Raw genomic sequence first — 18,912 nt, forward strand, 5'->3', positions numbered from 1 at the left:
CAGCTATCCCCAGCAGCTATCAGTCCCAGCAGCTATCAGTCCCAGCAGCTATCAGCCCCAGCAGCTATCAGTCGCAGCAGCTATCACCCAGCAGCTATCAGTCCCAGCAGCTATCAGCCCCAGCAGCTATCAGTCAGCTATCACACCCAGCAGCTATCAGTCCCAGCAGCTATCAGTCCCAGCAGCTATCAGTCCCAGCAGCTATCACACCCAGCAGCTATCAGTCCCAGCAGCTATCAGCCCCAGCAGCTATCAGTCCCAGCAGCTATCAGTCCCAGCAGCTATCAGTCCCAGCAGCTATCAGTCCCAGCAGCTATCAGTCCCAGCAGCTATCACACCCAGCAGCTATCAGTCCCAGCAGCTATAAGTCCCAGCAGCTATCAGTCCCAGCAGCTATCACACCCAGCAGCTATCAGTCCCATCAGCTATCAGTCGCAGCAGCTATCAGTCCCAGCAGCTATCAGTCCCAGCAGCTATCAGTCCCAGCAGCTATCACACCCAGCAGCTATCAGTCCCAGCAGCTATCAGTCCCAGCAGCTATCAGTCCCAGCAGCTATCACACCCAGCAGCTATCAGTCCCAGCAGCTATCAGTCCCAGCAGCTATCAGTCCCAGCAGCTATCACACCCAGCAGCTATCAGTCCCAGCAGCTATCAGTCCCAGCAGCTATCAGTCCCAGCAGCTATCGGTCACAGCCCAGCAGCTATCGCAGTCCCAGCAGCTATCAGTCCCAGCAGCTATCAGTCCCAGCAGCTATCACACCCAGCAGCTATCAGTCCCAGCAGCTATCAGTCCCAGCAGCTATCAGTCCCAGCAGCTATCAGTCCCAGCAGCTATCACACCCAGCAGCTATCAGTCCCAGCAGCTATGAGTCCCAGCAGCTATCAGTCCCAGCAGCTATCAGACCCAGCAGCTATCAGTCCCAGCAGCTATCACACCCAGCAGCTATCAGTCCCAGCAGCTATCAGTCCCAGCAGCTATCACACCCAGCAGCTATCAGTCCCAGCAGCTATCAGTCCCAGCAGCTATCAGTCCCAGCAGCTATCAGACCCAGCAGCTATCAGTCCCAGCAGCTATCACACCCAGCAGCTATCAGTCCCAGCAGCTATCAGTCCCAGCAGCTATCACACCCAGCAGCTATCAGTCCCAGCAGCTATCAGTCCCAGCAGCTATCACACCCAGCAGCTATCAGTCCCAGCAGCTATCAATTATGTGACGTTTTTGTTCCTTTTGGTCTACGGCATTTTTTGGGGTGGGCAATTTGTGCACACATTTTTTTTTCTTTAAGGCAAGTCGAAGTTTGGTAGCCGTTCATTAACAGTAACACTCCAAGTAGGAGTAGGAACATGAAGCGTTTGTTGTCATTCAACAAGAGACGACTAGTGTTCATTCACATTCTTTGAATTGAGAAATACTGCGCGACTAGGACCTCCTTGGCAGAAACGTCAAAATGAATGACAGATTCCTTGATATGTCTTAAATTCATTTGGACTATTTTGAGGAAGTATTTTCTTGCTATGTTGTTGCTACGGTGGCTCAACAGGGACAAACAACAAATATTGCCGTTTTTTTCCTTGTTTTTTCAAGCGAAGGTCTTTAAGGAGTATGCAAGCACACACGGTCGCTTTGATTAGCCGAGTTCTGCTAGGAGCAAACCGAACCGATGTATGCAGAAGCCGTTTACTGAAGTTGAAGGCCGACCAGGGTACTGCAGGCTTCCATTAGCAATAAAATCATCCTTATGTGTGGCTTATTTTAAAAATTTTTAAAAATAAATCGGTTCAAGAACATACATCTGGTGTATTAGAAGCAATTATTGGTACCATGATTTTCTTCTAAACATTTTTCATTACACGAACATTGACCACGAAGATATACGTTTTTCCATTTACTATAATGGGGAATCCTTATTATGTGGGACCTTATATAGACAAGTGTGTGCCTTTCCAAATCATGTCCAATCAACTGAATTTACCACAGGTGGACTCCAATCAAGCTGTAGAAACATCAAGTATAATTTTTGAGACTCATAGCAAGGGTCTACTTACAGTACCAGTCAAAAATGTGGACACACCTACTCATTCAAGGGATTTTCTTTATTTTTTTACTATTTTCTACATTGTAGAATAATAGTGAAGACATCAAAAATATGAAATAACACATATGGAATCATGTAGTAAAAAAATCTAAATATATTTTAGATTCTTTAAAGTAGCCACCCTTTGCCTTGATGACAGGTCACCAGGTGTTCATGTTTTGTTGATTTATTAAGTAAATGTATTCACTCCCTGAACTTGCTTACCGACTCTCAGCATACATCTTTACACTTGACATTCTCTCAACCAGCTTCATGAGGTAGTCACCTGGAATGCATTTCGATTAACAGGTGTGCCTTGTTAAAAGTGAATTTGTGGAATTTATTTCCTTCTTAATGCATTTGAGCCAATCAGTTGTTGTGACAAGGTAGACGTGGTATACAGAAGCTAACCCTATTCGGTAAAAGACCAAGTCCATATTATGGCAAGAACAGCTCAAATAAGCAAAGAGAAATGACAGTTCATCATTACGTTAAGACATGAAGGTCAGTTCATCTGGAAAGTTTCTTCAAGTGCAGTCGCAAAAACCATCAAGCGCTACGATGAAACTGGCTCTCATGTGGACCACCACAGGATAGGAAGACCCAGAGATACCTCTGTTGCAGAGGATAAGTTCATTAGAGTTACCAGCCTCAGAAATTGTAGCCCAAATAAATGCTTCACAGCATGAATCAGGTCTTCATGGTCGAATTGCTGCAAAGAAACCACTACTAAAGGACACCAATAAGAAGAAGAGACTTGCTTGGGCCAAGAAACACGAGCAATGGACATTAGACCGGGGGAAATCTGTCCTTTGGTCTGATGAGTCCAAATTTGAGATTTTTGGTTCCAACTGCCGTGTCTCTGTGAGTTGCAGAGTAGATAAACAGATGATCTCCGCATGTGGGGTTCCCACCGTTAGGCATGGACGAGGTGGTGTGGTGGTGTGTGGATGCTTTGCTGGTGACACTGTTGATGATTTATTTAGAATTCCAGGCACACCTAACCAGCATGGCTACCACAGCATTCTGCAGCGATATGCCATCCCATAAGGTTTGCGCTTATTGGGACTATAATTTGTTTTTCAACAGGACAATGACCCAAAACACACCTCCAGGTTGCGTAAGGGCTATTTGACCAATAAGGAGAGTGATGGAGTGCTGCATCAGAAGACCTGGCCTCCACAATCACCTGACATCAACCCAATTCAGATGGTTTGGGATGAATTGGACCGCAGAGTGAAGGAAAAGCAGCAAAAAAGTGCCCAGCATAAGTGGGAACTCCTCCAAGACTGTTGGAAAAGCATTCCAGGTGAAGCTGGTGGAGAGAATGCCAAGAGTGTTCAAGGCAAAGGGTGGCTACTTTGAAAAATCTAAAATGTTAAATATATTTTGATTTGTTTAACACTTTTTTGGTTACTACATGATTCCAGATGTGTTATTTCATAGCGATGTGGAAAATAGTTCAAATAAAGAAAAACCCTTGAATGAGTAGGTGTCCAAACTTTTGAGTGGTACTGTATGTAAATAGGGTATACAATTATATTATATATATATATATATTACTATTATTATAAATTACATTTTTAATACATTATGGTGTATTGTGTGTAGATTGATCTGGAAACATTTGTATTTAATCTATTTTACAATAAGGTTGTGACGTAATAGGTAGGATCAGCACTTTATTTTAAGAATGTGAAATGTCAGAATAATAGCAGAGAGAATGATTTATTTCAGCATTGATTTCTTTCATCACATTCCCAGTGGGTCAGAAGTTTACATAAACTCAATTAGTATTTGGTAGCATTTGCTTTAAATTGTTTAACTTGGGTCAAACTTTTCAGGTAGCTTTCCACAAGCTTCCCAAAATAAGTTGGGTGAATTCTGGCCCATTCCTCCTGATAGAGCTGGTGTAACTGAGTCATGTTTGTAGGCCTCCTTGCTCGCACACTTTTTCAGTTCTGCCCACAAATTGTCTATAGGATTGAGGTCAGTGCTTTGTGATGGCCACTGCAATACCTTGACTTTTTTGTCCTTAAGCTATTTTGCCACAACATTGGAAGTATGCTTGAGGTCATTGTCCATTTGGAAGACCCATTTGCGACCAAGCTTTAACTTCCTCAGTGATGTCTTGAGATGTTGCTTCAATATATCCACATAATTTTCCTACCTCATGATGCCATCTATTTTGTGAAGTGCACCAGTCCTCCTGCAAGCAAAGCACCCCCACAACATGATGCTGCCATCCCCATACTTCATGGTTGGGATGGTGTTCTTCAGCTTGCAAGCCTCCCCCTTTTTCCTCCAAACATAACGATGGTCATTATGGCCAAACAGTTATATTTTTATTTCATCGGACCAGAGGACCGACCAAAAAGTACGATCTTTGTCCCCATGTGCAGTTGCAAACCATAGTCTGTCTATTTTATGGCGGTTTTGGAGCAGTGGCTTCTTCCTTGTTGAGCGACCTTTCAGGTTATGTTGATATATGACTCGTTTTACTGTGGATATTGATACTTTTGTACCTGTTTCTTCCAGCATCTTCACAAGGTCCTTTGCTGTTGTTCTGGGATTGATTTGCACTTTTCGCACCAAAGTACGTTCATCTCTAGGAGACAGAACTCGTCTCCTTCCTGAGCGGTATGACAGCTGCGTGGTCCCATGGTGTTTATACTTGCGTACTATTGTTTGAACAGATGAACGTGGAACCTTCAGGCGTTTGGAAATTTCTCCCAAGGATGAAGCAGACATGTCGAGGTCTACTAAAGAAGCTTCTAAAGCCATGACATCATTTCCTGGAATTTTCCAAGCTGTTTAAAGGCACAGTCAACTTAGTGTATGTAAACTTCTGACCCACTGGATACAGTGAATAATAAGTTAAATAATCTCTGTAAACAATTGTTGGAAGTACTAAACGACTTGCCAAAACTATAGTTTGTTAACAAGAACTGTGTGGAGTGGTTGAAAAACTAGTTTTAATGACCCCAACCTAAGTGTATCTAAACTTCAGACTTCAACTATATATATATATATAGAGAGAGAGAGGGAGAGAGAGGGCGCGCTAGGGAAATAGATAGAGGGATATAGATGTAGATAGAGGGATAGAGATTTAGATAGAGGGGTAGAGATATAGATAGAGGGGTAGAGATATAGATAGAGGGGTAGAGATTTAGATAGAGGGGTAGAGATATAGATAGAGGGGTAGAGATATAGATAGAGGGATAGAGATATAGATAGAGGGATAGAGATATAGATAGAGCGATAGAGATATAGATAGAGGGGTAGAGATATAGATAGAGGGGTAGAGATATAGATAGAGGGATAGAGATATAGATAGAGGGGTAGAGAGAGTGGTAGCAATATAGATAGAGGGATAGAGATATAGATAGAGGGGTAGAGATATAGATAGAGGGGTAGAGATATAGATAGAGGGGTAGAGATATATATAGAGGGATAGAGATATAGATAGAGGGGTAGATATATAGATAGAGGGATAGAGATTTAGATAGAGGGGTAGAGATATAGATAGAGGGGTAGAGATATAGATAGAGGGATAGAGATATAGATAGAGGGATAGAGATATAGATAGAGGGGTAGAGATAGAGATAGAGGGATAGAGATATAGATAGAGGGATAGAGATATATATAGAGGGATAGAGATATAGATAGAGGGGTAGAGATAGAGAAATCTATAGATAGAGGGGTAGAGATATAGATAGAGGGATAGAGATAGAGAAATCTATAGATAGAGGGGTAGAGATATATAGATAGAGGGATAGAGATATATATAGAGGGATAGAGATATATATAGAGGGGTAGAGATATATATAGAGGGATAGAGATATAGATAGAGGGGTAGAGATAGAGAAATCTATAGATAGAGGGGTAGAGATATAGATAGAGGGATAGAGATATAAATCTATAGATAGAGGGAGTAGAGATATATAGATAGAGGGATAGAGATATATATAGAGGGATAGAGATATAGATAGAGGGGTAGAGATATAGATAGAGGGATAGAGATTTAGATAGAGGGATAGAGATATAGATAGAGGGATAGAGATATATATAGAGGGATAGAGATATAGATAGAGGGGTAGAGATAGAGAAATCTATAGATAGAGGGGTAGAGATATAGATAGAGGGATAGAGATAGAGAAATCTATAGATAGAGGGGTAGAGATATATAGATAGAGGGATAGAGATATAGATAGAGGGATAGAGATATAGATAGAGGGGTAGAGATATAGATAGAGGGGTAGAGATATAGATAGAGGGGTAGAGATATAGATAGAGGGATAGAGATATATATAGAGGGATAGAGATATAGATAGAGGGGTAGAGATATAGATAGAGATAGGATAGAGATCTATAGATAGAGGGGTAGAGATATAGATAGAGGGGTAGATATATAGATAGAGGGATAGAGATAGAGAAATCTATAGATAGAGGGGTAGAGATATAGATAGAGGGGTAGATATATAGATAGAGGGGTAGAGATATAGATAGAGGGATAGAGATATAGATAGAGGGGTAGAGATATAGATAGAGGGATAGAGATATAGATAGAGGGGTAGAGATATAGATAGAGGGGTAGAGATATAGATAGATGGATAGAGATATAGATAGAGGGGTAGATATATAGATAGAGGGATAGAGATATAGATAGAGGGATAGAGATATAGATAGAGATATAGATAGAGATATATAGATAGAGGGATAGAGATAAAGAAATATAGATAGAGGGGTAGAGATATAGATAGAGGGATAGAGATATAGATAGAGGATAGAGATATAGATAGAGGGGTAGAGATATAGATAGAGGGATAGAGATATAGATAGAGGGGTAGAGATATAGATAGAGGGATAGAGATATAGATAGAGAGGTAGAGATATAGATAGAGGGGTAGAGATATAGATAGAGGGATAGAGATATAGATAGAGGGGTAGAGATATAGATAGAGAGGTAGAGATATAGATAGAGGGGTAGAGATATAGATAGAGGGGTAGAGATATAGATAGAGGGGTAGAGATATAGATAGAGAGGTAGAGATATAGATAGAGGGGTAGAGATATAGATAGAGGGATAGATAGAGGGATAGAGATAGAGGGGTATAGATATAGATAGAGGGATAGAGATATAGATAGAGGATAGAGATATAGATAGAGGATAGAGATATAGATAGAGGGGTAGAGATATAGATAGAGGGGTAGAGATATAGATAGAGGGGTAGAGATATAGATAGAGGATAGAGATATAGATAGAGGGATAGAGATATAGATAGAGGGGTAGAGATATAGATAGAGGGATAGAGATATAGATAGAGGGGTAGAGATATAGATAGAGGGGTAGAGATATAGATAGAGGGATAGATAGAGGGATAGAGATAGAGGGGTATAGATATAGATAGAGGGATAGAGATATAGATAGAGGATAGAGATATAGATAGAGAATAGAGATATAGATAGAGGGGTAGAGATATAGATAGAGGGGTAGAGATATAGATAGAGGGGTAGAGATATAGATAGAGGGATAGAGATATAGATAGAGGGATAGAGATATAGATAGAGGGGTAGAGATATAGATAGAGGGGTAGAGATATAGATAGAGGGGTAGAGATATAGATAGAGGATAGAGATATAGATAGAGGGGTAGAGATATAGATAGAGGGGTAGAGATATAGATAGAGGGGTAGAGATATAGATAGAGGGATAGAGATATAGATAGAGATAGGGGTATAGAGATATAGATAGAGGGATAGAGATATAGATAGAGGATAGAGATATAGATAGAGGATAGAGATATAGATAGAGGGGTAGAGATATAGATAGAGGATAGAGATATAGATAGAGGGGTAGAGATATAGATAGAGGGGTAGAGATATAGATAGAGGATAGAGATATAGATAGAGGGGTAGAGATATAGATAGAGATATAGATAGAGGGGTAGAGATATAGATAGAGGATAGAGAGATAGAGATAGAGAAATATATAGATAGAGATATAGATAGAGGATAGAGATATAGATAGAGGGGTAGAGATATAGATAGAGGGGTAGAGATAGAGAAATATATAGATAGAGAAATATATAGATAGAGATAGAGGGATAGAGATATAGGTAGAGGGGTAGAGATATAGATAGAGGGGTAGAGATATAGATAGAGGGGTAGAGATATAGATAGAGGGGATATAGAGAGAGGGATAGGGGATAGAGATATAGATAGAGGGATAGAGATATAGATAGAGGGATAGAGATATAGATAGAGGACAGAGATATAGATAGAGGATAGAGATATAGATAGAGGGGTAGAGATATAGATAGAGGGGTAGAGATATAGATAGAGGGATAGATAGAGGGATAGAGATAGAGGGGTATAGATAGAGGGATAGAGATATAGATAGAGGGGTAGAGATATAGATAGAGGGATAGAGATATAGATAGAGGGATAGAGATATAGATAGAGGATAGAGATATAGATAGAGGGGTAGAGATATAGATAGAGGGGTAGAGATTTAGATAGAGGGGTAGAGATATAGATAGGGGGGTAGAGATATAGATAGAGGATAGAGATATAGATAGAGGGATAGAGATATAGATAGAGGGGTAGAGATATAGATAGAGGATAGAGATATAGATAGAGGGGTAGAGATATAGATAGAGGGGTAGAGATATAGATAGAGGGGTAGAGATATAGATAGAGGATAGAGATATAGATAGAGGGTAGAGATATAGATAGAGGGGTAGAGATATAGATAGAGGATAGAGATATAGATAGAGGGTAGAGATATAGATAGAGGGGTAGAGATATAGATATAGATAGAGGGGTAGAGATATAGATAGAGGGGGACTATATAGATAGAGATATAGATAGAGGGATAGAGATATAGATAGATAGATATATAGATAGAGGGAGAGAGATTTAGATAGATAGAGATATAGATAGAGGATAGAGATATAGATAGAGGGGTAGAGATATAGATAGAGGGGTAGAGATAGAGAAATATATAGATAGAGGGGTAGAGATATATAGATAGAGGATGGATAGAGATATAGATAGAGGGTAGAGATATAGATAGAGGGGTAGAGATATAGATAGAGGGGAGATATAGATAGAGGGGTAGAGATATAGATAGAGGGATAGAGATATAGATAGAGAGGGATAGATAGATAGAGAGAGATATATATAGAGGATAGAGATATAGATAGAGGGGTAGAGATATAGGTAGAGATATAGGTAGAGGGGTAGAGATATAGATAGAGGGATAGAGATAGAGAAATCTATAGATAGAGGGGTAGAGATATATAGATAGAGGGATAGAGATATATATAGAGGGATAGAGATATATATAGAGGGGTAGAGATATAGATAGAGGATAGAGATAGAGAAATCTATAGATAGAGGGGTAGAGATATAGATAGAGGGGTAGATATATAGATAGAGGGATAGAGATATATATAGAGGGATATAGATATATATAGAGGGGTAGAGATATAGATAGAGGATAGAGATAGAGAAATCTATAGATAGAGGGGTAGAGATATAGATAGAGGGGTAGATATATAGATAGAGGGATAGAGATAGAGAAATCTATAGATAGAGGGGTAGAGATATAGATAGAGGGATAGAGATATAGATAGAGGGGTAGAGATATAGATAGAGGGATAGAGATATAGATAGAGGGGTAGATATATAGATAGAGGGGTAGAGATATAGATAGATGGATAGAGATATAGATAGAGGGGTAGAGATATAGATAGAGGGGTAGAGATATAGATAGAGATATAGATAGAGGGGTAGAGATATATAGATAGAGGGATAGAGATAAAGAAATATAGATAGAGGGGTAGAGATATAGATAGAGGGATAGAGATATAGATAGAGGATAGAGATATAGATAGAGGGGTAGAGATATAGATAGAGTGGTAGAGATATAGATAGAGGGGTATAGATATAGATAGAGGGATAGAGCTATAGATAGAGGGATAGAGATATAGATAGAGGGGTAGAGATATAGATAGAGAGGTAGAGATATAGATAGAGGGGTAGAGATATAGATAGAGGGGTAGAGATATAGATAGAGTGGTAGAGATATAGATAGAGGGGTAGAGATATAGATAGAGGGATAGAGCTATAGATAGAGGGGTAGAGATATAGATAGAGAGGTAGAGATATAGATAGAGGGGTAGAGATATAGATAGAGGGGTAGAGATATAGATAGAGGGATAGAGATATAGATAGAGAGGTAGAGATATAGATAGAGGGGTAGAGATATAGATAGAGGGGTAGAGATATAGATAGAGGGGTAGAGATATAGATAGAGGGATAGATAGAGGGATAGAGATAGAGGGGTATAGATATAGATAGAGGGATAGAGATATAGATAGAGGATAGAGATATAGATAGAGGATAGAGATATAGATAGAGGGGTAGAGATATAGATAGAGGATAGAGATATAGAGAGAGGGATAGAGATATAGATAGAGGGATAGAGATATAGATAGAGGGATAGAGATATAGATAGAGATATAGATAGAGGGGTAGAGATATAGATAGAGGGGTAGAGATATAGATAGAGGATAGAGATATAGATAGAGGGAGATATAGATAGAGATAGATAGAGATAGAGGGGGTAGAGATATAGATAGAGGGATAGAGATATAGATAGAGGGGTAGAGATATAGATAGAGGGGTAGAGATATAGATAGAGGGATAGATAGAGGGATAGAGATATAGATAGAGGATAGAGATATAGATAGAGGATAGAGATATAGATAGAGATATAGATAGAGGGGTAGAGATATAGATAGAGGGGTAGAGATATAGATAGAGGATAGAGATATAGATAGAGGGGTAGAGATATAGATAGAGGGGTAGAGATATAGATAGAGGATAGAGATATAGATAGAGGGGTAGAGATATAGATAGAGGGGTAGAGATATAGATAGAGGGGTAGAGATATAGATAGAGGGGTAGAGATATAGATAGAGGATAGAGATATAGATAGAGGGGTAGAGATATAGATAGAGGGTAGAGATATAGATAGAGGATAGAGATATAGATAGAGGATAGAGATATAGATAGAGATAGATAGAGATAGATAGAGGATAGAGATATAGATAGAGGGGTAGAGATATAGATAGAGGGGTAGAGATATAGATAGATAGATAGAGATATAGATAGAGGGATAGATAGAGGGATAGAGATAGAGGGTAGAGATATAGATAGAGAGAGATATAGATAGAGATAGATAGAGATATAGATAGAGGGGATAGAGATATAGATATAGATAGGGGATAGAGATATAGATAGAGGGTAGAGATATAGATAGAGGGGTAGAGATATAGATAGAGAGATATAGATAGAGGGGTAGAGATAGGGGTAGAGATATAGATAGAGGGGTAGAGATATAGATAGAGGGAGATATAGAGATATAGATAGAGAGGGTAGAGATATAGATAGAGGGGTAGAGATATAGATAGAGGGATAGAGATATAGATAGAGGGTAGAGATATAGATAGAGGGGTAGAGATATAGATAGAGGGGTAGAGATATAGATAGAGGGGTAGAGATATAGATAGAGGATAGAGATATAGATAGAGGGGTAGAGATATAGATAGAGATATAGATAGAGGGGTAGAGATATAGATAGAGGGGTAGAGATATAGATAGAGGATAGAGATATAGATATAGAGATAGAGAAATATATAGATAGAGATATAGATAGAGGTTAGAGATATAGATAGAGGGGTAGAGATAGAGAAATATATAGATAGAGAAATATATAGATAGAGGGGTAGAGATATAGGTAGAGGGATAGAGATATAGGTAGAGGGGTAGAGATATAGATAGAGGGGTAGAGATATAGGTAGAGGGGTAGAGATATAGATAGAGGGATAGAGATAGAGAAATATATAGATAGAGGGGTAGAGATATAGGTAGAGATATAGGTAGAGGGGTAGAGATATAGATATAGGGATAGAGATAGAGAAATATATAGAGATATAGAGGTAGAGATATATAGCCCTCTCCTGTACTCCCTGTTCACCCACGACTGCGTGGCCACGCACGCCTCCAACTCAATCATCAAGTTTGCGGACGACACAACAGTGGTAGGCTTGATTACCAACAACGACGAGACGGCCTACAGGGAGGAGGTGAGGGCCCTCGGAGTGTGGTGTCAGGAAAATAACCTCACACTCAACGTCAACAAAACTAAGGAGATGATTGTGGACTTCAGGAAACAGCAGAGGGAACACCCCCCTATCCACATCGATGGAACAGTAGTGGAGAGGGTAGCAAGTTTTAAGTTCCTCGGCATACACATCACAGACAAACTGAATTGGTCCACTCACACTGACAGCGTCGTGAAGAAGGCGCAGCAGCGCCTCTTCAACCTCAGGAGGCTGAAGAAATTCAGCTTGTCACCAAAAGCACTCACAAACTTCTACAGATGCACAATCGAGAGCATCCTGGCGGGCTGTATCACCGCCTGGTACGGCAACTGCTCCGCCCTCAACCGTAAGGCTCTCCAGAGGGTAGTGAGATCTGCACAACGCATCACCGGGGGCAAACTACCTGCCCTCCAGGACACCTACACCACCCGATGTTACAGGAAGGCCATAAAGATCATCAAGGACATCAACCACCCGAACCACTGCCTGTTCACCCCGCTATCATCCAGAAGGCGAGGTCAGTACAGGTGCATCAAAGCTGGGACTGAGAGACTGAAAAACAGCTTCTATCTCAAGGCTATCAGACTGTTAAACAGCCACCATTGAGTGGCTGCTGCCAACACACTGTCATTGACACTGACCCAACTCCAGCCACTTTAATAATGGGAATTGATGGGAAATGATGTAAATATATCACTAGCCACTTTAAACAATGCTACCTTATATAATGTTACTTACCCTACATTATTCATCTCATATGCATACGTATATACTGTACTCTACATCATCGACTGCATCCTATGTAATACATGTATCACTAGCCACTTTAACTATGCCACTTTGTTTACTTTGTCTACATACTCATCTCATATGTATATACTGTACTCGATACCATCTACTGTATGCTGCTCTGTACCATCACTCACTCATATATCCTTATGTACATATTCTTTATCCCCTTACACTGTGTATAAGACAGTAGTTTTAGAATTGTTAGTTAGATTACTTGTTGGTTATCACTGCATTGTCGGAACTAGAAGCACAAGCATTTCGCTACACTCGCATTAACATCTGCTAACCATGTGTATGTGACAAATAAAATTTGATTTGATTTGATTTAGATAGAGAAATATATAGATAGAGGGGTAGAGATATAGATAGAGGGATAGAGATATAGATAGAGGGATAAAGATATAGATAGAGGGTAGAGATATAGATAGAGGGGTAGAGATATAGATAGAGGGGTAGAGATATAGATAGAGGGATAGAGATATAGATAGAGGGGTAGAGATATAGATAGAGGGATAGAGATATAGATAGAGGGATAGAGATATAGATAGAGGGATAGAGATATAGATAGAGGGATAGAGATATAGATAGAGGATAGAGATATAGATAGAGGGACAGAGATATAGATAGAGGGACAGAGATAGAGAAATATATAGATAGAGAAATATATAGATAGAGAGAGGGATGAAGATCGAAAGAGGGATAAATATATAGATATCCCTCTAGTGGTGTGGGGGCTGTGCTTTGGCAAAGTGGGTGGGGTTATATCCTTCCTGTTTGGCCCTGTCCAGGGGTATCATCGGAAGGGGCCACAGTGTCTCCTGACCCCTCCTGTCTCAGCCTCCAGTATTTTATGCTGCAGTAGTTTAAGTGTCGGGGGGCTAGGGTCAGTCTGTTATATCTGGAGTATTTCACCTGTCTTATCCGGTGTCCTGTGTGAATTTAAGTATGCGTTCTCTAATTCTCTCTTTCTTTCTTTTTCTCTCTTGGAGGACCTGAGCCCTAGGACCATGCCTCAGGACTACCTGGCATGATGACTCCTTGCTGTCCCCAGTCCACCTGGCCGTGCTGCTGCTCCAGTTTCAACTGTTCTGCCTGCGGCTATGGAACCCTGACTTGTTCACCAAACGTTCTAAATCAAATCAAATCAAATTTTATTTGTCACATACACATGGTTAGCAGATGTTAGTGCGAGTGTAGCGAAATGCTTGTGCTTCTAGTTCCGACAATGCAGTAATAACCAACAAGTAATCTAGCTAACAATTCCAAAACTACTACCTTATAGACACAAGTGTAAGGGGATAAAGAATATGTACATAAGATATATGAATGAGTGATGTTACAGAGAGGCATGGGCAAGATACAGTAGATGGTATTGAGTGCAGTATATACATATGAGATGAGTATGTGAACAAAGTGGCATAGTTAAAGTGGCTAGTGATACATGTATTACATAAGGATGCAGTAGATGATATAGAGTACAGTATATACGTATACATATGAGATGAATAATGTAGGGTATGTAAACATTATATTAGGTAGCATTGTTTAAAGTGGCTAGTGATATATTTTACATAATTTCCCATCAATTCCCATTATTAAAGTGGCTGGAGTTGAGTCAGTGTGTTGGCAGCAGCCACTCAATGTTAGTGGTGGCTGTTTAACAGTCTGATGGCCTTGAGATAGAAGCTGTTTTTCAGTCTCTCGGTCCCAGCTTTGATGCACCTGTACTGACCCCGCCTTCTGGATGATAGTGGGGTGAACAGGCAGTGGCTCGGGTGGTTGTTGTCCTTGATGATCTTTATGGCCTTCCTGTGACATCGGGTGGTGTAGGTGTCATGGAGGGCAGATAGTTTGCCCCCGGTGATGCGTTGTGCAGACCTCACTACCCTCTGGGAGAGCCTTACGGTTGTGGGCGGAGCAGTTGCCGTACCAGGCGGTGATACAGCCCGATAGGATGTTCTCGATTGTGCATCTGTAGAAGTTTGTGAGTGCTTTTGGTGACAAGCCGAATTTCTTCAGCCTCCTGAGGTTGAAGAGGCGCTGCTGCGCCTTCTTCACGATGCTGTCTGTGTGGGTGGACCAATTCAGTTTGTCTGTGATGTGTACGCCGAGGAACTTAAAACTTACTACCCTCTCCACTACTGTTCCATCGATGTGGATAGGGGGGTGTTCCCTCTGCTGTTTCCTGAAGTCCACAATCATCTCCTTAGTTTTGTTGACGTTGAGTGTGAGGTTATTTTCCTGACACCACACTCCGAGGGCCCTCACCTCCTCCCTGTAGGCCATCTCGTCGTTGTTGGTAATCAAGCCTACCACTGTTGTGTCGTCCGCAAACTTGATGATTGAGTTGGAGGCGTGCGTGGCCACGTAGTCGTGGGTGAACAGGGAGTACAGGAGAGGGCTCAGAACGCACCCTTGTGGGGCCCCAGTGTTGAGGATCAGCGGGGTGGAGATGTTGTTGCCTACCCTCACCACCTGAAACTGCCCGTCAGGAAGCCCAGTACCCAGTTGCACAGGGCGGGGTCGAGACCCAGGGTATCGAGCTTGATGACGAGCTTGGAGGGCACTATGGTGTTAAATGCCGAGCTGTAGTCGATGAACAGCATTCTCACATAGGTATTCCTCTTGTCCAGATGGGTTAGGTCAGTGTGCAGTGTGGTTGAGATTGCATCGTCTGTGGACCTATTTGGGCGGTAAGCAAATTGGAGTGGGTCTAGGGTGTCAGGTAGGGTGGAGGTGATATGGTCCTTGACTAGTCTCTCAAAGCACTTCATGATGACGGAAGTGAGTGCTACGGGGCGGTAGTCGTTTAGCTCAGCTACCTTAGCTTTCTTGGGAACAGGAACAATGGTGGCCCTCTTGAAGCATGTGGGAACAACAGACTGGGATAGGGATTGATTGAATATGTCCATAAACACACAAGCCAGCTGGTCTGCGCATGCTCTGAGGGCGCGGCTGGGGATGCCGTCTGGGCCTGCAGCCTTGCGAGGGTTGACACGTTTAAATGTTTTCCTCACGTCGGCTGCAGTGAAGGAGAGTCCGCATGTTTTAGTTGCAGGCAGTGTCAGTGGCACTGTATTGTCCTCAAAGCGGGCAAAAAAGTTATTTAGTCTGCCTGGGAGCAAGACATCCTGGTCCGTGACGGTGCTGGTTTTCTTTTTGTAATCCGTGATTGACTGTAGACCCTGCCACATACCTCTTGTGTCTGAGCCGTTGAATTGAGATTCTACTTTGTCTCTATACTGACGCTTAGCTTGTTTGATTGCCTTGCGGAGGGAATAGTTACACTGTTTGTATTCGGTCATGTTTCCAGTCACCTTGCCCTGATTAAAAGCAGTGGTTCGCGCTTTCAGTTTCACACGAATGCTGCCATCAATCCACGGTTTCTGGTTTGGGAATGTTTTAATCGTTGCTATGGGAACGACATCTTCAACGCACGTACTAATGAACTCGCACACCGAATCAGCGTATTCGTCAATGTTGTCGTCTGACGCAATACGGAACATATCCCAGTCCACGTGATGGAAGCAGGCTTGGAGTGTGGAATCAGATTGGTCGGACCAGCGTTGAACAGACCTCAGCGCGGGAGCTTCTTGTTTTAGTTTCTGTCTGTAGGCAGGGATCAACAAAATGGAGTCGTGGTCAGCTTTTCCGAAAGGATGGCGGGGCAGGGCCTTATATGCGTCGCGGAAGTTGGAATAGCAATGATCCAAGGTTTTTCCAGCCCTGGTTGCGCAATCGATATGCTGATAAAATTTAGGGAGTCTTGTTTTCAGATTAGCCTTGTTAAAATCCCCAGCTATAATGAATGCAGCCTCCGGATATATGGATTCCAGTTTGCAAAGAGTCAAATAAAGTTCGTTCAGAGCCATCGATGTGTCTGCTTGGGAGGGAATATATACGGCTGTGATTATAATCAAAGAGAATTCCCTTGGTAGATAATGCGGTCTACATTTGATTGTGAGGAATTCTAAATCAGGTGAACAGAAGGACTTGAGTTCCTGTATGTTGTTGTGGCCACACCACGTCCCGTTAACCATAAAGCATACGCCCCCGCCCCTCTTCTTACCAGAAAGATGTTTGTTTCTGTCGGCGCGATGCGTGGAGAAACCCGTTGGCTGCACCGCCCCGGATAGTGTCTTTCCAGTGAGCCATGTTTCCGTGAAGCAGAGAACGTTGCAGTCTCTGATGTCCCTCTGGAATGCTACCCTTGCTCGGATTTCATCAACCATGTTGTCAAGAGACTGGAAATTGGCGAGGAGAATGCTAGGGAGTGGTGCACGATGTGCCCGTCTCCGGAGTCTGACCAGAAGACCGCTTCGTTTTCCCCTTTTTCAAAGTCGTTTTTTGGGGTCGCCGGCTGGGATCCATTCCGTTGTCCTGGGTGAAAGGCAGAACGCAGGATCCGCTTCGCGAAAGTCATATTCTTGGTCGTACTGATGTTGAGTTGACGCTGCTCTTATGTTCAGTAGTTCTTCTCGACTGTATGTAATGAAACCTAAGATGACCTGGGGTACCAATGTAAGAAATAACACGTAAAAAAACAAATAACTGCATAGTTTCCTAGGAACGCGAAGCGAGGCGGCCTACCTGTCTCAGACCTGCTGTTTTCAACTCTCTAGAGACACTCTGAATGATCGGCTACGAAAAGCCAACTGACATTTATAAACATTTGAACATCTTGGCCATGTTCTGTTATAATCTCCACCCGGCACAGCCAGAAGAGGACTGGCCACCCCACATAGCCTGATTCCTCTCTAGGTTTCTTCCTAGGTTCTGGCCTTTCTAGGGAGGTTTTCCTAGCCACCGTGCTTCTACACCTGCATTGCTTGCTGTTTGGGGTTTTAGGATGGGTTTCTGTACAGCACTTTGATATATCAGCTGATGTACGGGCTATATAAATAAATTTGATTTGAATTTGATTTAGATAGAGAGAGGGATGAAGATCGAGATAGGGATAGAGGGATGAAAATCGAGATAGGGATAGAGAGAGGGATGAAGATCGAGATAGGGATAGAGAGAGGGATGAAGATTGAGATAGGGATAGAGAGAGGGATGAAGATCAGGATAGGGATAGAGAGAGATAGATTAAGTACGAGACCAGTAGTGTCTGCCGGATGCCCTCCACCACTCTGTTCTGGATGCTGGGTTCACACAGGATGTAGTCTGGGGCGATGCACGTCTGACCACAGTTCACAAACTTCCCCCACGTGATACGCCTGTGGTGGACAAAATCACAGAGATAAAATAGATAACTTGAAAATGTTTCCGTTTCGATGCTTCTGATGCTTCAGCCTTGGGGCAGAGAGCTAAGCATGTATATTATAATTACATCAAATGACCCCTAAACCCTGCGTCTCCCAATTGTAATCTTTGTGGTCAATCTTTGTGTAATTCATTTTTTTCCAAAGACAATCATGGTTCCAGTAATGTTCTTGAACGGATTAATCTGGTGTATTAGAAGTAAATATTGGTACAATGATTGCCTTCTAAGCATTTTTAATTACACGAAGATTGCCATTTTCCCATTCACTACAGTGGGGGTCATTCACTACAATAGGGGTCATTCACAACAATGGGGGTCATTGCAGATCATGATTTCTGCAAACAATGCCTGCAGTACCGTGGTCGGCAATGAACTGCCATGTTTTAAAAAGTCACCAGTAAACCACTGCAAAAAACATTAGCCAAGGTAAAGTATAACGGAGTGATATTGTAGCGTATAAACCAATAGCGCCATTGACTCTGATCTTTTCAGCGGCTAAAACTGCTATGCTAGCTAGAAAAAATGTGATAAAGGTAAAATTCCCTATCGGAATGCTAACGGCTAAAGTTAAAATTCCCTATCGGAGTGCTAACGGCTAAAGCTA

The 18,912-nt window shown here is 41.7% G+C and overlaps 1 protein-coding gene across 3 annotated transcripts in view; it reads right to left on the minus strand.

The window, feature by feature from the left end:
* The window catches only part of LOC135573941 (aldehyde dehydrogenase, dimeric NADP-preferring-like), a 28,850-nt gene that overhangs the window by 9,050 nt on the left and 888 nt on the right, over positions 1-18,912 (minus strand). For all 3 annotated transcript variants that reach the window (XM_065024195.1, XM_065024194.1, XM_065024193.1), the window contains one exon: positions 18,144-18,261. In XM_065024195.1, coding sequence (XP_064880267.1) covers positions 18,144-18,261 — 118 coding nt within the window. The remainder of the gene's footprint in view (positions 1-18,143; positions 18,262-18,912) is intronic.

Source organism: Oncorhynchus nerka, linkage group LG11, assembly GCF_034236695.1.
Source record: "Oncorhynchus nerka isolate Pitt River linkage group LG11, Oner_Uvic_2.0, whole genome shotgun sequence".
Classification (NCBI taxonomy): domain Eukaryota; kingdom Metazoa; phylum Chordata; class Actinopteri; order Salmoniformes; family Salmonidae; genus Oncorhynchus; species Oncorhynchus nerka.